At 34.7% G+C, this 25458-nt stretch overlaps 2 protein-coding genes across 6 annotated transcripts in view; one reads left to right on the forward strand and one right to left on the reverse strand.

Moving 5' to 3' along the window:
* LOC117105068 overlaps positions 1-15802 on the reverse strand; it is a 40375-nt gene extending 24573 nt beyond the window's left edge. For 2 of the 4 annotated variants that reach the window (XM_033246087.1, XM_033246084.1), the window contains exons 1-2: positions 15698-15785; positions 15297-15528 (exon numbers count right to left, since the gene is read on the reverse strand). In XM_033246087.1, coding sequence (XP_033101978.1) covers positions 15297-15331 — 35 coding nt within the window. In that variant the 5' untranslated portion in view covers positions 15332-15528; positions 15698-15785. The other 2 variants (XM_033246085.1, XM_033246086.1) reach the window with 2 other exon arrangements.
* Positions 15803-17142: 1340 nt separating this feature from the next.
* Positions 17143-25223, forward strand: LOC117104923 (E3 ubiquitin-protein ligase NRDP1-like). Of its 2 annotated transcripts, none has more exons than XM_033245860.1 (2): positions 17143-17277; positions 20582-25223. In XM_033245860.1, the coding sequence occupies exon 2, from the start codon at positions 20585-20587 to the stop codon at positions 21542-21544; it is 960 nt and encodes a 319-aa protein (XP_033101751.1). In that variant the 5' UTR covers positions 17143-17277; positions 20582-20584; the 3' UTR covers positions 21545-25223. The 2 variants fall into 2 exon arrangements, with proteins under 2 accessions (XP_033101751.1, XP_033101752.1); XM_033245861.1 differs by having other exon boundaries at positions 17163-17272.
* Positions 25224-25458: the final 235 nt, after the last annotated feature.

A 25458-nucleotide genomic window follows, 5' to 3' on the forward strand; every position in this document is an offset into this window, starting at 1 on the left:
AACTAATGCACTTTGTTACATAGAAATGTATATTATATTATGGTTGTATTATAATTCAAAATTGGACATAAAAATCTATTATTTTAAAATATTGCAATTTATTTTAAAATATTGCAATTTATTTTTAATCAACATTTTCATGCACAGATAAAAGTGTATAAATTTGTCTACCCCCTCCCCTAGCGTATTTTTTGTATACTTGTGAAAATATTGATAATCGTGAACGACCCCTTATGAATATATATTTTGGACATAAACAATGGTTTTAATTCAGTTTATATTATAAACTGCAATTACAATTTTTAGAATGTCAATATATATTTCCGGTGCTTACAGAATATGAATGGAAAATTTATTTTAAAAAAAATATATATGTATAAAAAAAATCCAAACAAAAAACACCACCAATGTTTTCGACTTTACACTATATGCAATTGAATTTAATTTCGATCACACTTATCTAGGAATGCAGATTCATCATCTTGGTCACTGGATGCATAAACAATTACACACGATGTGCTGCATCCTACACTCCTGAGGGTCTATTCCTACCTATGCATACTAATTTAGCCTAGAATTATTTATTCAATACTAAAGCGTATTCATATAACTCTATAGTATGAAGGCACTCCAGGGTGCTAAGAGATTAGGCTAAACAAAGCTTGCCCACTTCCTGTATGCACATACAAAGTACATGAACCAGTCTACTGTACGTGTGGAAGCCATGTTTTCCACAATTCTAGCAAGTGAAACGAACATACAGTTGGGTAGATTTACATAAAAGTGTATGAAAAACACACTTCACACAACACTATCACTGGAACACTTTTCCTGACTACTTCAATCCCTCTAATCATCCCATTAGAGTTCGGTCATTTTTTCACTGTCTGCCCAAGAAATGCTAAATTACTGGGTTTAGCTTAGCTCAATTGGTTAAACCAATAACACCTGGAACCCTGACCTCTAGGCTATACTTCACACAACACAGCACAACACAATTCAGATTACTGTATTATTATTATCTACGGTAATTTACATTCACTTAGCATGCTTGCATATCTAGCACATCTAATTTTAGACCATGGTGGTACGTCTCAAAACATTACAGGAATAGAAAACTGAATCTAATATCTTGCTATGCTTCAACCAGAACACACTCGTATCTTGGCCAAATTAAGCATATGGAATTCCCCATTTATTTTGCAGGCAACCCTTGCACATTCCTATCTTGTAGTGGACCCTGCATGTTCCCATCTTGTAGTGGCCCTACATAATCTTAACTTGTAATGGACCCTAAATACACCCATCTTGTAGTAAACCCACCCATCTTGTAATGGACCCTACATACACCCATCTTGTAGTGGACCCAACATATACCCATCTTGTAATGGACCCTAAATATACCCATCTTGTAGTAAACCCTACATATACCCATCTTGTAATGGACCCTACATACACCCATCTTGTAGTATACCCTACATATACCCATCTTGTAGTGGACCTTACATATACCCATCTTGTAATGGATCCTACATACACCCATCTTGTAGTGGACCTTACATATACCCATCTTGTAATGGATCCTACATACACCCATCTTGTAGTGGACCCTACATACACCCATCTTGTAATGGACCTTACATACACCCATCTTGTAGTGGACCCTACATACACCCATCTTGTAATGGACCTTACATACACCCATCTTGTAATGGACCCTACATACACCCATCTTGTAATGGACCCTACATACACCCATCTTGTAGTGGACCTTACATATACCCATCTTGTAATGGACCCTATATACACCCATCTTGTAGTGGACCCTACATACACCCATCTTGTAATGGACCCTATATACACCCATCTTGTAGTGGACCCTACATACACCCATCTTGTAATGGACCCTATATACACCCATCTTGTAGTGGACCTTACATACACCCATCTTGTAATGGACCCTACATACACCCATCTTGTAGTGGACCCTACATACACCCATCTTGTAATGGACCCTATATACACCCATCTTGTAGTGGACCTTACATATACCCATCTTGTAATGGATCCTACATACACCCATCTTGTAGTGGACCTTACATATACCCATCTTGTAATGGATCCTACATACACCCATCTTGTAATGGACCCTACATACACCCATCTTGTAGTGGACCCTACATACACCCATCTTGTAATGGACCATGCACACCCATCTTGTAATGGACCATGCACACCCATCTTGTAATGGACCATGCACACCCATCTTGTAATGGACCATGCACACCCACCTTGTAGTGGACCATGCACACCCATCTTGTAGTGAACCCTACTATACACTCCTATTATGTATTGTTTCCAACTTTCTTATTGTAATGCCTTTCCTACATTTAATTCTCATCCACATTCCATATGACATGATGAAAACCCATTATTGATGCTCTCTTATTATCACCCTATTAGGGTTCAAGGAGTAAAGTTGTTTGTGGTCATCACAGACTGAACCTAAAACTTCTGGATAACCGGTAAATAAACATCCAATCACATCCACTCATTCAAAAAGGTGATTCAATATCGATTTAAAACTGGGTTACAGAACCACTACCTTTTTCATATAACAGTTGTATTTCCTAATAAACACTAAAGACTTCAGGTTAATTATCAATACTAGGGGATTAATTAAGTGTTAAGTGATAATGTACTAATTCAGTTACAATATATTCAGATAAATAAAAGCATGAAAACTGATATATATATTCTAAGTAAACGTTTTATATTATTCTGTTCACAAGACTAGCACTTGCTTTTATGAATTGACCTTTGAACCAAGACAGTAGAACCAGTTTGAACTGGATCTGCTAGCAATACATACGCAAGTGCATCATTGGATTAACAACAGTAAAAGGGGAAAATATTTTTTAATTTTCAAAACCATCTGCCTTTTCATTTTACATACAATTTTACATAGCATTAAAGAATAACAATTTAGATAACTATAGCTCCCATTTGTACATTCATATGATTCTTAAATATAGATAAAATACATGAGGATTTTGTGAAAGAAAACCAGATGTACCAGTACATCAAACCAATCAAAGTGACTACTATGGAAATTCCAGGAAACGACAGCCAGTGAAACTAAGGATTATAAACACAAGTTTTTAATAAGTGGATGTATTTGTTTGGTTAATAATGGGTAAAAAACTCAAATTTTGAGAATTTTCAGGGAAGTTTATGATCATAGAAAACTCAAAATCTACCAAATATCCATGAAATTATTAGTATTTTTTCAAATATTTCACAAAGAATAATTGTTGACAACCATAGTGCTAGGACAATATCCTTACTGGTAGTTAAATGCTTGTTTTTATTTATTTTCCCCCTCCCCTAATGCTTAAATCTAACTGTTGTGATGAGCAAAACCCAATGACTGCATGTTAAAACCTTCAACATACCCAATTGGTTGGTTCAGTTTTACAAGCTTATGTTGAACATGGGGGGAATATTATATTTTATTTTCCACCAAATTCACCTATTGTTTATGTGAATCAAAATAATCTAGGTCCTCGAGGGCCTCTCCATTCAGTGGGTTTATAATTGGTTAAAATAACATGGAATATATTTTATATTCCACACAGGCAAGGTTGACTACATATAACTAATGCAAGTTGGGAGTGCTTAAGCATTGCAATTGCAATTCAATGTTTTATCGGTAAAAAACCATCAAAGGCTCACATAACACAACAACAATGTACAAAAAATATAAATGAAAAATACAAAAAAGACCAATATGCTTAGAAGAAAAGCATCTTGGGCTAGGGATTACTTTATGAAGGTATTAGTAGCCTGCTTTCCACCATAGTGCATCCAGTAGAAGGGACAATACTCTATGAATAAAGTCCTAAAGACCCGCATACCCCAGCCTAATCAAACTATGCATCATAGGTTAGGGATGTTACTCCACTATTAGTCCTAGGTGACACCATACCTCATCCACGGTTAGAGATGTTACCGTACTAACGTATGAATGATCTACATAGCGCAACCTAATTATGCATTATGGGGTACGAATATTGTTCCACTCTTAGTGACCCCATACCACAAGAGCAGTACTGTAGTTTGGGTTCTCAAACAATGAAAAAAGATTCAACAACTACAGAGATAACAAACCAATGTGGTAACAATTCAATGAAGTGGATGTTATATACAGTAAACTAAATATCAAACTTTTATGTAATCTACAAAATAAATGGGTTACAAAGCCCTTTCATAGTTTTCTCCATGCAAACAACGAATTAATTCACTACTGTATATAAAGACCAACCACACTGAATTAATAGCTTAATTCTGAGACATTGCAACTACAGTAGAACTTCTATTAAGGGGACACCTTCTGGACTGTAAAATGTGTCCCCTTAATAGGAATGTCCCCTAAATAGGGGTTGGCCGTGTAGTATAGAAAAGTAGATATACTTTCCTTAATTGTGTAGCCGAAAAAAATGTCCCCTTAATAGGAGTGTCCAAAACAGATATCCAGAATGGATATCTAGATGATTTTAGTGGCAGTTGCAATATAAGGCCAGTGGAAATTATCCTTGTCTAACAAGCATGCATGGACACCATTTGCGGTTGTAGAAGCAGTTGGCGCATCAGTTGTGGCTTGGACTCCCGACCTTGAGGTCAGGGGTTTGAAACTCTCACTGTGCAAGTCGCTTGTGTCCTTGGGCAAGGCACTTTATCTACGTTTGTCTCTCTCTCTCTATCCAAGGAGTATAAATAAATGGGTACCTGGTAGGATGTTGTAGCATTGAATGTACTAGTTTCATATGCGCTAGGTATACTCCCCAGGGAGCAGAGAAGGTTGCATTTCTGTTATGTTATCCAATGATCAGGGGTAATATTAATATAACACTCAGTGCCTTTGATCATATAATTTGGAATTGGTGCTAAATAAACATTAAATTATTATTATTATTATTATTATTATAATTATAATTATAATTATTATTATTATTAATATATTGTCAAACCAAGAATATAAATTTGCCGATCTGAAGTTAGCTGGTGATGGGTACCACTGGACACAGCAAAATACAGTAAGATGTTATGGAAGGTCATTAAACAACGTCTCTCATATTTGGATTCAACGGTGTTTCCCCTCCTTACTTCTTGGTTTAGAGTTTTTGTTTTGCTGATAAGTAAGGAGTAATATTGCGGAACTGTCACCTGCTCTTATTTCAGATATACTCCAGGAATATTGCAGTAATATTACTAGGTCTGAAATGGAATGCAGCATAACCCCAATATTGCGGCTGTGATTAGGTCAGACCTTTTCATACAGACGGCATTGTTGGAAATAGTCCCGCAATATTCAGGCAACGCAGCTCTGTCTGAAAGTGGCTTTATGGTAAATGGTAGTCAAACATTGATCCTCCACTGTTCATATGCCATTAATATTAATACAAGTAGCCTAACCAAGAAAGACAAAACCATCTACCATTACAGACAATGCTATAATACTCAGACGTATCTAGACTACAGTTCATCAGAAATACGGTACATCTATGTATTAAATAAGGTTAGATAGTAACCAATTCAATATGACTATATGATGAGTAGCTGCGAACAGGCTTGGAGAAAAATGCGCCTAGCATCAGATATTTACTAAACACCAGTCGAACAATGGTTGTCTGCAGCACAAAAATAAGGTATAGGAAATTCTCGATGCCTCCAACCGCAAATTTTTTTTCTAGCCCTGAGCTATACAACAGGTGTGGTATACAGGACAGTGATTTGCTATAAATTACAGCATGTTCATGTCATTACTTTATGAATATATTTATAATTTATTTTATGTACAATAAGGCGGCAATTTTTATAATAAATACTGTCTTGTATTGTTAAAAAAAAAAATATATATATATATACATCACTCACCACCAAATGTTTTGTTTGCAGAAGGAATAAAATTAATAGTAATATGTTTTTATTTTCTATAAAAAAAAAATCTAAAAATTAGAATTCTTTTGCTTCTTGTATAGATAAGTGCACAGCACAAGTGGGCAAAGTGTGAGCCAAGGACAACTTTTTCGAGGCCTGTGACAACACTACCATTTTTGGCCCCTTGCTTATCGTGGCCTGTCACAGACCTAATATCAAAACTGAGTATAAAGTGGTATAAAAGCAGTTTCGCAAGCACGATGGAAACACTGGGTGTGGCCTTCATTGTTAAATAAAAAATTCACTTTGGTCCTCCGACCAATTTTTACGGATATCCCTTGGTGTACGGTAAGATTTTAATTCACGTTTTTTTTTTTTTGCTGCTTACAAATTTAGATTTAAGCTACCAATATTTATTACCTAGGTCTCAAGAAAAACAATGATTCCACACTGAATTACTATTAACCTGAATAATTAAGCATTTCTACCTGAGCAACAGTTACTAATTTTGAATGATGATATGATCCTACAGTTCTTCCTAGTGTAGCAATTTAATTTTCACTTACAGACAAACTCATGAATATTAGAAATTTTCAACTGAACACCTTACAGACGAGGTTATCAATCATTTTGCTTTAGCATTTTGTCATTTACTGTACTTCATTTACTGCGCTGAACCGTGGAGATCTCTAGGTCCCCGGTTTAATTCCCATCACTGCCTTTCTTTGTGTTTCAGCTGGAGGGCTGAAATACAAGTTACAATAGCGCACCGTCTTTCGGATGAGACGTTTAAGCCGTTGGTCCCGTGTGCATTTATGGCCCATGTGCATGTTAAGACCGCAGTACACTCTTTGGAAAAGAGCAGGGGATTGTCTCCCGGTGTACTGGCCAATCACCACCAGAAGGACCCCGCTGGAAAAAAGTCTTCTTCTAGACTTTCGTGGGCTATCCTTGGTGTTTACACCGAATAAATCCAATCAAATAAGGAATTAACAGTGTGTAATGTACACAACAATGTGGTACATACAGTGTTGAAATGACTAAAATAAAAGTAATTATAATTGTTAATAATAATTCAAAGATATTGGGTCATTCTGGCTGAAATCAACCAGAATTTTCAAAAAACCTCTTGGATATTAACTTTTTGACTACTATTGACTTTTGAATACATAATCAGTGAAAGTAAAGCGTGTGTTAAATTCTTTTTTTAAAGATCATAAATTAGAATACTGCACTAGCTGTAGATTTCTGGAATATCGACTTACTGGTATAAACCTTTTTTTCTTGGCTGAATTTAACATTTTAAATTATATTCAAAACATTTTTAATGTAATTTTAAATGTTTTGGTATTGTTCGTCATGATTTCATCACCACAAATCATGTCCTAGCGAGGTGAGTTCAAATTTGGTTTTATACTATGAAGGTGTATAATATATAATTAATGCTTGCGGTACACCACGTAGATAGTTCTGAAAAGAACTGTTGTGTTGGTTGAGAATATCTCTTTGAAGGTGTTAATGTATACTAACAATAAACTAGTAAAGCTGGTCAAACATAAGACTCATCAAAATTTAATCAGATATTGCCTGTTAGTGTAATGCTTGTTTCAGATCTGATCAAACAAATTATCTCCATGCCTAATGACGGTTGCACAATGCTCTACTTCATCTTAGCATGTACTATGAATCAAATGTTTCATTAGAAATTTAGCATCCACTAACAACACTAAAGAACGGCAAAAACCCCTACTAAACATCCAATCCCACCGACTATACAATCCTATCCAATACAATAGGTATGTTTATCCTGAAATGACAAAAAAAAAGTTAAAAATTAAAATATTTTGCTAATCAAGACTGAATTCGTGCCAATTTCATTGCAGACAATGTATATACGTACATCAATCATTCAACACTTCATATTCATCTGTAAATCAGGTTTCAAATTCCTTCTAAAAATAGTTATTTAACATGAATAACATGAATGCTGTAATAGTAGCTCTACTGTGTTACTGTAGGGTTTTTTTTTTGTTTAGGTGACTTTAACAAGAACAAATTGGAGAAAACTTGTCGGGGAAAAAAAAGTACAGCGGCTGAAATGGAGATTAACTATGTTTTGCTTATATTAATTATAAGCAAGATTAATTATGTCTAAATTTCAATTAATTTCATATGAAAACTATATTGAATTTGGAATAATATATTATCTGCACAATCAAAACCTTAAAGATAAAATTAAACATAAGAATGTAATTCATCTCTATGCTTCCTAGCTCTGTACCTGTGCAGGTGTAATAGGCCATAGCATTAACATGGCTTTCATACTCTTCGAGGATGAAACAGATTGAGGACTCAATAAAAACTTCCATAGATATTAGAAGATGAACGAAACTGAAAGAATTGGAATGGGAATATTTTAGCCCTAGAAACCCAGAAACAGACAGGATTGTAACATATATCATTAGGGCTTTGACGAAAACGTCGCAAAGTTGGACACATTTGCATGGACCATTATTCTAAAGCCTGATCATGATTCTGCAGCTAGGCCTAGATATGTGATGAAACTAAACCTGCTTAAAACCTAGCAGGCCTAGGTTGTAAGGCAACAATAATAATATTATATATAAATAAAAAGTTATATTATTTATAAAGCGCACATACCCCCTTGCAATAGTGCTCAAGGCGATCCAGAATGACGAAACCAAAAAACTACCAGAAAAGAAAGACCACAAACATCACCTCACTGTTTACATTCAATTTGAGGGCCCGCCTATTGGTAACTTACAAGTACTCAAGTAATGAGGGTACTTAACTAAATAATGTAGAAACCTCCTACAATTTAATTAGTACGGTCAGGAGAATTGTTGATTTGTGTGTTCAGTTCCTGATTCAAGATTTAAAATTATTTTATATTCCAAAATACAGAAATTCAGTTTGGGTGTAACCATTTCAATTTCATTTCAATTGTTTTTAATCCTACATCTTTATATATTCTTTCCATTACCTTTGTAAGATGAAGATGAGCTCTGTGAGCACCTACTGTATTAAGATGAAAATAAGCACTGAAATGGGAAAAAAGGAGGTGATGAGATCAAAATGCTAAGAAGATATATGAACCTATAAAAATCCTAAATTATGGAAACTAAGAACCACAAAGTGTAGCAAGAACAGACTGGGGAGAAAAACCAAATATCACTGCATCGTTTGCAAGCAATTTACTAACACCTACAAGCAAAGGTTAGATGGCACTGGAATTATAAATGGTACCTACAGTAATTTATAAACAATATCATGATGCAAGGTAACTATCCTAGTGGACGCTACAGCAATAACTTAGAATTCGGAGAATGGGGGCGGTCCAGTATTCTAACTTGGCAAAGGCTGGTCCAGGCCCGAAAACTTCACATCAAGCAGTTGCCCGACCAAGGACACACTGACAATAACCGAGGTTTAGGCTAGGTAGCTTTGTGTAGGCCTAAACCAGGCCTAGTTAGTACAACAAAGTCTAAAGGGGAATTCTGGGTTTGAAATACCGAATACTGAAATAATTTATTGTTCAACATAAAATCCTTATTATATACTGTTTATTTCTGGTATTATAACATATTACATTATAAAATAAATAAACGAAAAAGGCGCAAATTTAAGGGTGGAAAAAAAGTTCAAATCGAGGCTAAGGATGTTTTTCACTAATCTTGATGATTCAATCCTGCCTGTTCTGGTTTCTTGATATTGTTGAATGTATGTGTGATGAGCATGTGAGCAGCAAGAGTGAAATTTTTATGTTAAAATACTTCTGCATATGATGGTTATCTCATGACATCTATGTGTACTATCTACTGCTGTGATGAAGAGGTAGCCTAGGCCCAGTCAAAAGTTGCATTGTGTTGTATGGATTTGTACTAATGGCATCACAGACACCAACACCAAGGAGGAAGCGTTCACGCTCCCACAGAGCATGCGCAATGAGTAATAAACTGACGAAATAATAAAATCAGCGGGCCGTTCTCATAGAGAACTTGGGTTTGTATACATGAAAAAAACCTTATTTTAATTGGTGAAAATAAAGTCTATCACAATAGATTGACCAACCATAGTCGACTTTATAAAATTAGCTTTATAATGATGATAAACACGACATGACTGGCTTTAAAACATGGTCGGTAATGAGGATAATTTCGCGAGTGTTTTATAGGGTAAACAAAATATAATTTTTCATACTTACAGGTTATATCGGCTCTCTAAAATCATGATTTTGGGCATTTTAAGGTAAATAATAAAAAAAACTGTTGAGTGAATTAAATTATATAATATTTAAACTACACGATTCTGTTCAAAACTCAGTTTGTGAAAATATTGACTTCTACTATTGTTAAAGCCTCCTCTTTAATGATTAGCAAAATGAAAAATAAATTTTGTATTTATACCTACTGTATTTACGTCTCACTTTATTGTTCAGTGGTTGTTTTAAGAATTATTTACAAAACAAACTGGCTTCTACTGAAATAATCAGACGATGCCAAAATTCTTTGTATGCTGCCAATTCAGGAATATGCTGTACACGCCGCTACAAAAGAATGTTAAATGCTAAAAATAGCCTATTGGCTTCATCGGTGAGAAACACATGTGCTGTGCTGCAGCGAAGTGCTGTTTTCTATGTACTGTATTAATCACGTTTAAATTTAATTTTAATTTAGATATTGATTATATTATAATCATTAACTTTAACGATATCTGTTGTTTACTTTCTGTTGTGTGATATAACAACAATACTATTAACCCACGCTTGGTTCACCTCACAATCAGTTGAACTTGTCTTGTCTCGCACATGGTTAACACTAATGCCCCACGATTTAACATTTTTTTTCTGCATGAATGAGCATGATTTAGTCCTACTGGTGCAGTTAATTAACAATTATCCTGCCCATGGGGACGTACTTCTACTGTTAATTTCTCAATAAAGGGGGTATGTGTTTTAAAGCATTTACAGTTAAAAAATCATTGATTTTAGATTAGAGCAAGATGTTTCATGTTTAATTGTGTTTCTAAATTCCTAACGTTATAGTGGTGGCTAGCAGCCTGTCACTTCTAGTTGAAAATTTAGTGCTGGTTGGGGCCGACCGCTGCCCACTAGCACGGTGAGAACCTTGTATTCAAACCGAATTAACATGGAATATATTATTCCTTAATCACTACACTTGTCACATTAAAATTACCAAGCGTGATGTTTGTTTGGTTTTATGCAATTAATGGTTTATCAATTTGTGAATGTTCTTTTTTCATTTTATTACTTAGAATACTAGTTCATGTCCACATACTGCCCAGATTACTATAATAATATAGGCTTATACCGAGGGACCAGTAAATGCTAGTACAGTAGAACCCCTCATTTACGTACGGGACGGGACCAGAGGCGTTTGTAAAAATCATTCGTACGTAAAATCGGGGTTGTGTGAAATTCCTATGTATTTACACTACCGATATGCTAGGCTGGGCTTGGCCTGGACTGGAATTTTGTTGGATTGGAGCCAAAACTCCAACTTGTGCTCGAAAGAAATTCAAAATAATGATCATAATAATGTACAGTACTATACATACTTGTTAATGTGTATACAAACTTTATTTTCTCTTTCTCAGGGAATAATATAGGACTATGACTTATCTTCTAGCTTACGAAGAAACACAGCCCTTTGGGCACCGCAACAGGGCGAGTGTTTTTTTTTTTACTCGATCCACGTGCTTGTGGCGTCAAGTAAATACACCTGTACAGAATAACCAGGAAACCAGAGGTTCACAACTTATTAAAAGAAGAGCGCTAATTGGCAGTAAACACCGCGCTTGTACTTTTTTTTGTATGCAATACGATTGTTCTACGTCTACATTAACATTTATGTAATGAATAATAAAGTTAAAAAGAAAATATGGGTGTCGGTGTCTTATTTTATGGGGGAAATAATGAAATGGTAGATTAACGTTAGTGAGATTTGATAAATAAAATCCATTTTTAATTAGGGGGTTCATTAAGTTAGGATATGAGGGTGGTGTATTCAGAGATGAATACATCATGCGCCTATCGATATGCCGACAACTTACGCATAGGGCGGAGTTTTTTCACGGCTGCAGACATGAAGTATGATCGCCGTGTTGAATGTCGGTGTATTTAAACCGCTCTATCTGCGCTTTGTATTGTAGTAGAGATCTGATGTAGTGCTGATAGTGTACAGCAAACCATCTAAGACCGAGTGAATAAACTCCAGCACATGTATGTGTGTTTTGTACATGAAATAGGAACTTTATTTATGACAACAATAACATGATTTTACATTCGGAAAATCGGGAATTCGTAAAATCGGGGTTCGTAAATGAGGGGTTCTACTGTACTAGTAGTCGCTAATACTTTTAAAGAACAAACATTACTGTATTAAACAGATTAATATGATTTACTCTAAAATTACTACAATATTCACAAAACTGAATAGAAACATGTGTCTAAATTTCAATCTTTATTGTAGTAGTTGATCTTATGTCTATCTCTAATGTTTCTTATTAAATTAATCACACAAAATAAAACAAAATTCTATGGTTAAAAAAAAAAAAATTCTAATTGATTTAATCCTTTAAAACTTTAATTTTTTGAAAAGAAAAAAGGTCCCTAAAACTAGTTCCTCATCAGGGAGAGGGAGAGAATATGAATAATTGAAATTAATGGTAAATTCAAAGGCCTGTAGATTATATGATAGTGTGAAAATTAAAATGCTGATCCCACAGTTTTAACGAAAAATGGACACAGAAGGAAAGGGTATGGAAACACTATATTAATGAGCATGTGTAGCAGCATATATGGCCCTGGTACAGAAAGATGGAAAATGGTGCAGAATAAACACAACAATGACAAAAAAGTAGCTAACTCAATAGGTCTGTTTGAGAGGCTGAATTGAGCATTTAGTTTGGGGTTTGTTGATTAATCTAGGCATATTGAACTGGTAGTTGCAAAATACAACCACTTCAGCTGCAGGGGCATGGCTTGTATGGTGATGTCAAGCATAATTATACTGTCTACCTGAAAACAGTCACAAATACACAGCGAGCAGGCTGAGTCTGAGGCTTAGTTTTGTGCTGCTAGCTGCTGGAGTCGGGTGACACACGATCCGGCCCAACTAGTGTTGACGATCGTAGGTCTAGTCCTGGATTATCTTGACCAGCAGCCTCTTCAGTAGAGACCTAGCCTAGGCCTAGTCCATCTACCCAGTCCTGCTGTTGTCTGAGGCCTCGTTTACGATAAGTTAGGCCTCATTTATGATAAGCTAGGCCTATGCAAAATCTGTTAGTACAGAGACCCTGGCCAGGCCCCTCAGAATCCCATACTGAATATTATTAATTATTATTTAATAAATAACTTTTATGCAATACAAATTACAATACAGATATGGGAAAGTTAATATACTTAATTGAATTAAACATGGAGGTATTTATTTCATACCTCAACAAATTAAATATATATTAACTTTCCATCACTCTTTTTTTCCCCTAGAATATGCTATGCCTAGTCACGCCAATTTTGTTTAAAAGCAGTACAACGATAAAACTAATAAATCTAAACTTTAGCAATCATGCTGTAAAATTTGCAATTTTAATTTAGTAGGCCCATTGTCTCCTTCCTTCCAGTAAGATAAATGCTCATGCGACTAAAATTGGAAAATTCATAGTCTATGTATTGTAGTAGTATTAGTATTATTAGACCATTGATTGTTTTCATTTCTTTCTGTGATTATTACGGCCAAACCTCTACCCCTAAAATAAGACTAACTATTATGCATTATTTCACTCTGTGTACTGTAGTCCCCAAAAAAACAACCACACAGGGACAACTTATTATTTTTTCTTATATTGGTTGTTCGGTACTTTATTTTGCTATGCCGTGTAATTACAATACCAGGACTCACTTTGTCGAGATTAGGAATGAAGACAGAACTACAGCTGAAATTATGCTTGACATTACCATAAGAAGCCAACTACAACCTACTAAATAGATAAGACACTACACCTATTAAATAACAGGTAAGAAAAGACAAAAACAACGATCTGCGAAGCCTAAATGTATCTTTCCATAAACAAACCAGTAAATGGAATGATAATCATCCACAAAGTTTAATAATAATAAGACACCCAGAATAAAACAGATGAACCTGAACTGATCAATTTTAAATGCTGTGGATACAAATTTACGCAAATTTGAGTTGTTTATTGGTGAAGCTACAATAGCTTGACTTACCATAATATTGTTGTATTTTAAGAGTATGTGTGTGGCTATTTAAATAGCACTATAATTTCCATGTAGTTATAATCAGTTATAATATTTAGCCTATTGATATGAGCTGTGCGTAAGCTTGAATATTTTATGTACAAAATGAAGTACTATTTATACTCTTTGCTAACCTGTTAATGTGAAATTCGTTAGTTAAATACTGTAATATGTATATTTGTTTTTGTTTTCAATTGTATCTGTACATGTGCATGTATGAGTTTAATATCTATACTGTATTTATTACTATGACATATTACTATTATTATTATTGATACCATCGTCAAACAAACACAGTATAGTATAAGTCCCTATTGGTTTGTTTGCTAATATTATTGGATGTAAATAAGCATTGTTTTTATAATACTACAAACCAAGAATACCCATTTGTTTATCTGACCGAGTCACATTTTTCCACAACTACAGCTTGCCAGAAAAATAACCATTTCCAATGTTAAATTTCAAAAAATTAATGTTTATATTATAAAAACCATAGCCTAACCAAAGGTAAAAACAGTGACTAATTATTATTAATGCCAAGTATGTATTCACAAGCAAACATCAACTAAGTTACATGGATTTGCTAAATGTTACAATTTGAAAGAGGAAAATAATTATTAATCAGATATGTTTGTATTGAAAACAAATGAAGGTAACTCAGGGTTGCATCGTTGAGCAGCAGGTAGTGATGTCCACATCAGATCTTCTTCCTTCATAAACAGTTGGTGAAGCCTTCATTTATTGGTCTTACCTTTTCTGCCAGGCATCGAAAAAGTTACCTTCATTTTTTTTGTTCGTGTTTGATTAATACAATATTGTATGTTGGCCCTAAATTGCTTCTGATGGAAATTCCATGGCGAAAAAAGAGTGCTTTAATCAAATTAATTTGGAAAAAATTATTAATCTTATTTACTGATCATGTGAGTATGCATCAGCTTGGTTGGTTTGTCAGAGCAGGTCAAAGAGGCTAGTACCTAAACTGATTGAAATAATTTTGATCTTCATCATGTCAAAACACTCTTTATTCGTGATGGAATTGCCTTGTTTTACTTACTCTGTAGGAAATGCAGGATCATACTCCTCAGTCATTATGTCTCGTTGTCTATTCTGATTACCAGTATCTATCAATCGATGCTTTTGAACTCTCTTGGTGCTAGGCCTCCAGTCTCAATGTCTAGGCCTACTCATCGGAGGTGTGGTGGTGCAGTAGAGTCGGCTCCACGCTCTGCAGCTAGCTTACGCTGAGTTGTCGCCCGTCAGAAACCAGATCAAGCCTGACAAATGAACTTGAAATTTAAAAGGACACGACATAACAAAAAAAAAGAATAGCTAAAAAATATTAAAATCTTCAAGACGGTAGTGTTTCCTACACGGATCCAGGGATGCCTGCATAAAACCAAAATAGTTGGATTATACTGTAAAATTATTGTTTCCAATATTATTCTTGCAAATTACCTTCCCAGCGAAGCACAAACACAAACCTTCCACGCTCTTGATCATTGCCACAATAATGACCTTCACAGCCTCACTATCAAAACCCCGCGACCTAAGTGAACCACGTGGTCCAACAACAGAGGGCACTATTTATATTTTTTTGCTCTCTTTTTACGGGATTTCCCCTCAAAACAGCAAACAGGTGTTCATTTTTCAATAATATTAATGAAATATTACCACTAATTTTTCTTCGCTAAATTATTATGTATAAAACAATACATTATTCATTGAGTATTACTTGAAAATATTGTCCTAATTGGAAAACCCAATGTGTATACTAACTTCGTCTCATAAATCATCGCAATCAATGGTAGTGGTTTCAAATCTTCATGGGGACAACACGTTTTTTCCTCCAAAAATGTATTATCAATTGGTAAAGCATAATGGTAATCGGATGTTCATGATCGAATCTTCATGTCGTGAGTTCGAATCTTCACGTTGTTTTTTTTTTTTCAAAATGTATTATAATTTATTAGCGTACACCCTCTTTAATTAAAACTGAATAACAGCACGTGATATTTAGAGTCGATCTACTATGTTGGTGGTTTTTTTTTTATTTATTTTTTTTTAATGAAAGTATTGAAATTCGCATTACATGACAGTGGACCGTGTTGTGCACAATGACAATAAATCGATCTTGTATCTTGTCATAGTTTTATACACAAACAAAAGTAATGTAGCTAAGATATCTGTATCTGTATCTAAATAATACATTCAAAACAGTGAAAGCAACTCGCAATTTCTGCAGTCTCATTCAGAGCCTAGCAGCACCTGATGTTTGAAAGGCAAATGTCATCATGACCATAGGCGTGTCACAAGTTTTTGTCAAACAAAATTTAATAGTCTAGACGGGGCTTAATGTAAAGTAAACTGGTTGCTAGTAGCAGTACAGAAGATGTGTATAAGAGACAGTAATTATATAGGCCTATGCTACTGTATGCCTACTATAGAATAAACGTCCCATTATCTCAGGGATTACGTTTCATATCCAGCCAAATCACGTACAGTCTATATGCAGTAACTAATGTCGGATCCAGGTGAACTGATTGATTGATTATTGATTGATTGATTGGTTATTGATTGATTGATTGATTGATTGATTGATTGATTGATTGATTGATTGATTGATTGATTGATTGATTGATTGATTGATTGATTGATTATTCGTTCGAATGATCGATTGACTAAAGTAATAATTGATTTTTTTTTATAAGTATTCAATTTATTACTTTGTCTTGTGGTGTCTATTAATAGTACTAATTAGGCACTCTAGTAATCGCGTCTACACTGATCAGTCACGGCTTATTGTATTGGTTTTCTCAGTATTGGCTATTGGCTGATGTGCGTCCTCTTCAGACTGGGAAATACAGAATAGTAGTTTCCATTTCCAGCCGCATATAATTTGCCCAAAAATAAACATTCCGCTGCTCTCCGCTGCGGGTTGGTTGGTTGTTGTGTTTGGTTGATGGAGATTTGTTATTTGTTTCAATTTCGCTGAATGAGTTATTTTATCAGAAATATCAATCAAGAAGTGCTGTAAGGTAATTTTAATTGGTTTCCAATTTTTATATGATATATCATTTAGGATTATGTCGGCAAGATATCACCCGAATAAACGATAGCAATTTGATGCTTGGATGACGTGTTTGAGTGTGCGTCAGCGAGCTCTACGTGCAGGCCTAGATGTACTGAATGGAATGCTGAATCAAGTTGTTAGACATGTTACTAGTTAGGCCTAGGGCGAGGCCTAGCTTAGTTAGGTAGCTAGATCCCGGACTAGCCGTGACATTTGTTGGAACTCACACTAAGCCTTGGCCTCTCTAAAGGCTTACCTGTGCCAGTATATTATGAGGTAATGTCAATGATTATATAAAAAATATAATCAATGATTATAATTATAGAAAATAAGTGCTGATACCACACAGATTTTGCACAAAAAGTTAGGCCTTGCCCTATTTATAACCAATGTATTACACATTAGTTACGATTCCCCACACATTAGTTTTTCAATTTCAAAATGTATAACCTTGGGGGGGTACATAACCAGCGACATCTCAAAATATACAAAAATATATTAAAATGGTTTCAACCTAGTGATTTTCTGAGCAAATTTAAATGGTTTCTGGACAGAACGGCAAAAAACAAAAATGGCAATAATAAGTCAGAACGGCAATGACCAAAACGGCAAAAAACCAAAACGGCAAAAAACCAAAACGGCAACACTTTTCAACCAGAACGACAATAAGTCAAAATGCAATAAGTCAAAACGGCAATAAGTCAAAACGGCAAGACCAAAACGGCAATAGGCCTAAGTCAAAACGGCAATAAACCAAAATCACACTATAAAAGCAGTAAATATTTAAATAATTAAATCTTTAAAATACAGACAAAATGAGGCTAAACAATTATGTCAAAAGTAAAAAAGCACGAAAGAAAAAAAACCACTATAATAATAATAATAGTAATAATGGTAATAATAATAATGATGATAATAATAATAATAATAGTATAACATACAAATTCAATAGCTAAACAATTTATGTCCTAAAAGTAAAAATGTGCGAAAGAAAAAAATAATAATAAATAACACTTTAAAGACCAACATTAATAATAATAATAATAATAATAACATACAATACAATTCAATAGTAAAAAGATTGGGGGAACACAATGTAATATATAAAATACAAAAGCAGTGAACATTTAAGTAATTAAAACCTTAAATTACAGATAAAATGTGGCTAAACAATATTATTCCATGAAAGTAAAAAACGGGAAAGAAAAAAAAAATAATAAATAATAAATAACACTTGAAAGTAATATATAATATGTGTAAAAAAAAAAAAACATAAAAAACAAAACACGATTCAGAAAATTATAAACTGCTCACTGCGCGCGCCCAGTGGCGCTTCATTCTTGGCATTGATTTTTGCTCCTTTGCCGTTTTGGTCTATGCCTATTGCCGTGTTGGTAGTTGTCATTGCCGTTTTGGTCTGTTGCTGTTTTGGTACTTATCATTGCCGTTTTGGTTCATTGCCATTTTGTTTTTTTGCCGTTTTGACCTGCTCCCATTTAAATACTATACAAATCTGATTATATTTATATAATGATCAAATTTATTTAATATTATTGTAAACTAATTAATGTTGTGAATTAATTAATGCCATAATTTAAGGTTTTACTGCAGTACAGTAAATGACAGACACCTAGACTCTCCACACAATATAACATCTATGATGATGAACTCTGACCTCAATTTAACTAATAAATTTGAAATTTGAATTGTTAGTATGAATTTAATCCAGCCCTTAATATTAAAGCAATGAGATGTTACTAATTTCCATTAGTACTTTTGATAAAAAGAAGAAATGAAAACTCTGTTGTGGCTATATTTTGTAATAATTATTATTATGTAGGCCTATTATAGACCATTTTCGCGAAATTTGAAATTAAAATTTCTGATAACCTGGCAACTTTCAGAGGCCTAGCATTTCGCTCTACGTAGTTACCATCATGGATCAAATCAACGATAAACATAAAACTAAATTACTAACGAGCACGAATATTATAAAACGGAAAAAGCACGAAATGTTTATATAAAAAACAAATCCAAATCTTAAAAAGCTATTTCAATATTTAATATACAGTAATTAGCAAGATCGTATCTGTTGTCTACCGCTGCTATAGAAAAGGTTTAGCAGAGCTATCTGCTGCGTAGTGATCTATTTGTAACTAGCCAGCTGCTCAGACTAGGCCTCTGGAAGTCCCCCAGTGAGTTGCGAGATGTTGGTGGCGCTGTTTCAAAGTAAATGAGATAAAATGGTGTATACTGTGCGTGTCGCTGATTTAGGATGGTAAGCAGTGGTATGCGCCTTTGAATGCTGTCCTTAAGTAATATCCAGGCTATTAAATTAAAAAATCTTGGGACAAAAAACTGATGTATGCCCATATATAGTCATGAAATGCCTGTATATGGTCATGATGTGATGTCATCATGACCATAGGCGTGTCACAAGTTTTTGTCAAACAAAATTTAATAGTCTAGACGGGGCTTAATGTAAAGTAAACTGGTTGCTAGTAGCAGTACAGACAATATTATGCAATATTTATAGTTAGATTTTCAGTAGGTCCCTGGATAGATTCAACTTACACTTTCATTTCCGTACACCTAAGTAGTTCATAAACCAGGCCATTTGAGTTTCGTTTTATCAAGAATGCAAGTTTTAACATTCACTAACAACAGATATATTTGGATTTTTTTTTAGAATGCTTACCTGTAATTTTCTCCCCTCCTCCATCCAGGTCCCCCATCACACTTTCCGTACTCCATTATTTTAGGCAGAGTCAAATATCCCTTCCAATCCCAGGGTCTTGGGTTGGGTTTTTTTTTTTTTTTTTTGTTATCTAATATGACCAAAACTACGCCACTCCCTATTAGATTCATAATGAGACTTGGTGTATATAGAGCATCCTTTGTGTAGTGCTATGTAATGCATGTAGTGTTATTGGTGTTTATAGTTCATGCATAGCATCTTGTGTCTTATTTTTCTTGTCTTGTGTAATTCATTATGCTGTTGAATTATTTTAAAAAAATCTTTTAATTTTGTCTATTTATCAGTTTGACACTTTGTGATTACTAAAGAATGCATACAATTTACATACTATTGTTTTAAAGCCTACATAGAATTTATTTACTGTAAAAAGACCATGTGGAAGGAAACAGTTGATTATTGCTACCCACATATTTTTTTTATCTTCCTCATTTTCTGCTTTTTTTAGCTTCCTCATTTTCTGTTACCAGGTAACAGGTAACATTTTCTGCATTGTTTATTTTTTATTTTCCAGACAATGGGTTTTGAAGTGCATAGATTTGAGGGTGATGTCGATGAAGAATTAATTTGTCCGATATGCAGTGGCGTTTTAGAGGATCCAGTTCAAGCACCCCAGTGTGAACATGCCTTCTGCAGTGCATGTATTCAGGAATGGCTGTCTCGACAGCACACATGTCCTGTAGATCGCAATCCAATAACTCCCCAACAATTGAAGCCTGTTCCTAGGATTCTACGCAACTTATTGGCCCGGTTACGAATTGCATGCGATAATGTTTTATTTGGCTGCAAAAAAATTGTCAAGCTCGATACACTTATGCAACATTTGGATGAGTGCGAGCACAACCCGAAAAGACCTGTACAGTGCGAGTCTGGCTGCGGAATGGTAATCCCCAAAGATGAACTCAAAGAACATAACTGTGTGAAAGAACTTCGTCATTTAATCAAAGAGCAACAAGAGAAGCTTGCAGATTATCACATTGAACTGTCAGACTTACGTCGTTCACAGAATGATAATAAAAGAGAAATCCAAATGTTAAAGGAATACATACGTGCTATCCGGGTTGCGAACCCAAGTAATAGCCCTTCTATTCGTGCTATTGAGGATGAGATTGAACAAAACGAAGTTCTACGATGGGTTAACTCTCTGCCGCTTGCGAGAGTGACACGCTGGGGTGGGATGATTTCAACACCAGATGCTGTGTTACAAGCTGTCATTAAGCGATCTCTGATAGAAAGTGGTTGTCCAGCACATATTGTCACTGAACTGATGGAAAATGCGCACGAAAGAAAGTGGCCACCTGGCCTTAGCACTCTTGAAACACGTCAGATGAACCGTCATACGTACGAACAGTATGTGACTCGTCGAATACCAGGCAAGCAAGCAGTCGTTGTGATGTCGTGTGATAATGCACATATGGGAGAAGACCTGACCCTTGACCCAGGACTTGTGATGATATTTGCTCATGGTATTGAATAAACTTCTGTTTAATTGAAATCAAACTGATTCTGAAATCATGACATTATCCCCAACAGGTGTACCATGGTCTTATGTCATCCCCTGCCATGATTGTGGGGTATGATTATCCCTACCATTGGGGTGAGGATTTCCTTTCAAGAGTAAGGATATTTTCTGCACTGAGCTAAGGATATATAGGGGCTGGTGACCTTAAATGTGTGTTCAACTTCGACACAATGAATTTATTATATCCATTTATTTAACTGTGAAATTTTATATTATTACTCTGTATCATATGGATTATATTTTTATTATAGAAGTTGAAAACAACCAATTTCAGAAGTCAGCTTAAATTCATTATCGTGTGTGTATCTGTAGCACACATTTGGTGCTCATATTAAGGATGCATCTTGTAATAATATGACCAAAAAATAATGACATACAACTAGCTCATTATGTACTACTGTAATGCCAGTAGGTGATGGGGTAAGGCAAAACTAATATTTATGGAATTCTGGATGTCTGCATTGTAAATATAGCTTATGTGCTGCTGAAATCAGCTACAGTAATGTACAATCATTTACAAGGTATTAAAATACATTATTTTTGTGTTGGAAGCACAGTGGCGTATCTAGGGGTGCACGGGGAGGCGAATGCCCACTCAAAAAAATTTACTCACACCCAACAGTTCCCCCCCCCCAACCAAAAAAAAATCGTGCAAAATTACCTTATTTTGCGAGCTAGCACCCCTCACCTAATCATCGAGACCCCCACATGACCTTGCGCTCCCCCATCAGCCCCCCTCCCCTCATTTCAAGACTCCAGTCCTAGTTATGCCACTGTGGAAGCAGGCATATATGAAGTTAATATAGATTTTAAAAGTACATGGTACAAACATATAGCTTCAAGATAATTAGTTGCAGATGAAAGTAAAGCGTCCATAAGGTTGTGTACAGTATAGGGTATTTGCTCATATGTGTCAATATAGTCAGTAATAAGTTATTTAATTTTAAGATTATTTTTATAGATGGTTCACTTCAAGTGGGTAAGGCTGATATATCAAACAGAAATTATTGATACAAGTACACTGGTTTACTCAGAAAGGTAGTTGTGTATTTGGTGTAATATCCTTTTTATACTGTAGGTACAGGCATGCAGGCTTGCAGTTAATGTGTCCCGACAATTTTAAGGATAATGTCAATGGAATAGACTGAATATATTGTTTGCTGCAGGATAAATTTGAATTACATATTGTGTTTAGAAGGCTGATTAGCTTAGCAAGTTTATAGAATACTTACTGGTTGTTGTTATTGAAAAGGTGCTTGCTTGACCAATCAACTTGACTGTACTATGGAGGTATTGTTATAATTCCTACGATTATTATACTATGGACCTACAGGTAGGCTTCTTCTTGTTAAATGCTCTAGTTTCTATGCCACCATCCTAACAGTAGTAATAAGAGCTTAGTCTAAGCTACCCTTTGCACACATGGTAATAATGCTGATGAGGGTCCTTTGTGTTTTTATCTCCAATGGTACAGTAAAAAATTTCATGGTGGGCCAGTACCAGTAGTTAAGTTTTATACCTGTAGAGCCATGTGGGTCACTCATGAAATAGTCTGTATTATCATTGACAGATCCCATATTCCCCCATGGTGGGAATATTTGGGATGGCGATCCAGACTGCCTTAACCCCAACCCCAACATGGTTAGGACTGAGAGGATACAAACATGTTACAGGTATGTCAGTGGCACCTAAAGAATAGAAATATCACTTTCCAACTTAAACTTTGAATTCAGTTCCCCCTCCTCCAGTTTTAAAAAAAGTAGCTGTATGAGCCAGCTGCCCTACCCCTGAATGCACCTGTGAGTTACTCCTATAACTGGGATTTTGCAATTTAGGGCCAATTTATTGAGGTAGTTAATATATATATGTTGGATTATTTATTATCATGCTATGGTTTAGAGTTAAATGGTCAAAGTTTTATCCTATAAATCAAATACAAATATATACAGTGACCCATAATATGTGAATACTATATTAGTGCCTATTGCCTGAGTAGATATATAAATTTGCATTATTTTTACTGGTATAGATTACTAGTGCATGTCCTTATTGATATACTGGTGTTATAGTACATGTACCAGCATTATACTGATACATTGTATTAAATTACTATTCACTGTTTTCTTCTGATTACCATTATTATAACTAATTCAATGGGATTAATTACGTATACTTGAACCTCCTTGTACTTATCAACATGATTAAATTTATTTAAATTAATTATATGTTCCGTTGTATGATAAAAAAACCATACAAATACATAATATTAAGACATAGTTTTAAAACAAGTTCTCGTGATCTTGAAAGCTCTGATGAGGGCAGTATAATAGAGGTAGTAGAGTATATTGGCCCTAACGGCCGCCCATGCAAAAAAGATCTATTAATCAATCAGATTAATCAATCAGCCAAGTGTTTCTAGAGCTCCTCACCAGAGCCAAAAAGGTAACAGGGATGGTTAGTCAAAGTGAGAGCGAGACATTGTAAACTTCCCCAGAAACTAGCCTCCATGGTCTCACAGACGCCTAAAAATTTTAAGCACCAACAATTGAACTTGCAATTCTGGATTTACTCTATGTTTTGCCAGGATAAAAATTCAGTGTATCCCAGACATGCAGTAGCACTCACCAGTGTTGAAATTAGTTATGCACTCAAATATTAAACATGGTAAACATGATATGTTATGAGTACTGTATAAGTAATTAAGTCATGCTTTTAAATGCATGATATCTGTGATAGTATCACACTGTACATGATCCATGAATCCTACCTCCTATTTTATTCATGTTAATTACATTTTGTTGTAAAATTTAAGTGCAGGATGATGTCATTGTAAGTGCCCATCATATGGTTTTCAAAGTTGCCTATGCATGAGTCTAAATATAGATAATTATATACCTCTCTAGCGAAACATTAGCAGCTAATATGTTGCACATTTCAAGTATCAGTATAATTCAAATTGCAGATGCTGGTAGTAAAAAAAATATATATTACTTATTAGGCCTAGACAGTTTGTGTATTGTCGTTTACTACAAGTAAAATTGTACTCTATACAGTAAATTCAACATACAATTGCTGACTAGATCTGAATAAACATTATAATTATGCATAAACTATCCTTCCCCATTAGAGATGTGAATAAGATGAATCAGATACTAAGTTGTGTAATAAGACTTTATTATGCCTGGGGACGTACTGTGACAGGTTGGAAAGCAATTTACTTGCCCATATAGGTATAGAAATTTACAATTAAGGACTGAGTGGTGTCAGTGGAGATATAATGCTTACTGTCATCAAAAAACATGACAGTTTAATGTATTTTTAAGATATATTTCATACATGCAGTATGCTATGATTAATGAGTGATAATGTATATTGCTTTAAGGCATCCAATCCCGTCAAACCTATGTACTGTTATGATTTTTTTTTTTCAAAACCCTGTCATATACTGAGCCAGTAGAGGTTCATTGCAAGAGGTGTAGTTACTAATATTTACATATATTTCAATGCATTGGGGAGCATTGACTGAATACAATCTAAACTGTATTATACAAATTTAGCTTTTTTTTAAGTATGTGATGTATATGGCGTCTCAATCAGTAACATTCGGATAAATAAATATACCGACATTTTTTTATGACTTTTGCAATATATTTCATTTCATATCAAGTTTACCGATTACAGTATTTATTTGATTAAATGCCCCAGGGTGTTTATTGTTGAGGTTTTTTGAGGGGTGTTTATTCGAGGGAGCCATTTTTTTCTTTTTTGTGTAAAATTGATACGTATGCTCAAATAAACGCCTTTTAATTTCACTGTAACTGTGGTACTACAATACAGTTGCCAGGTTAGAAAAAATGTAATTCGCTGGG

Source organism: Anneissia japonica, unplaced genomic scaffold (assembly GCF_011630105.1).
Source record: "Anneissia japonica isolate Jap-2015-1 unplaced genomic scaffold, ASM1163010v1 scaffold287834_len5846547_cov211, whole genome shotgun sequence".
Lineage (NCBI taxonomy): Eukaryota > Metazoa > Echinodermata > Crinoidea > Comatulida > Comatulidae > Anneissia > Anneissia japonica.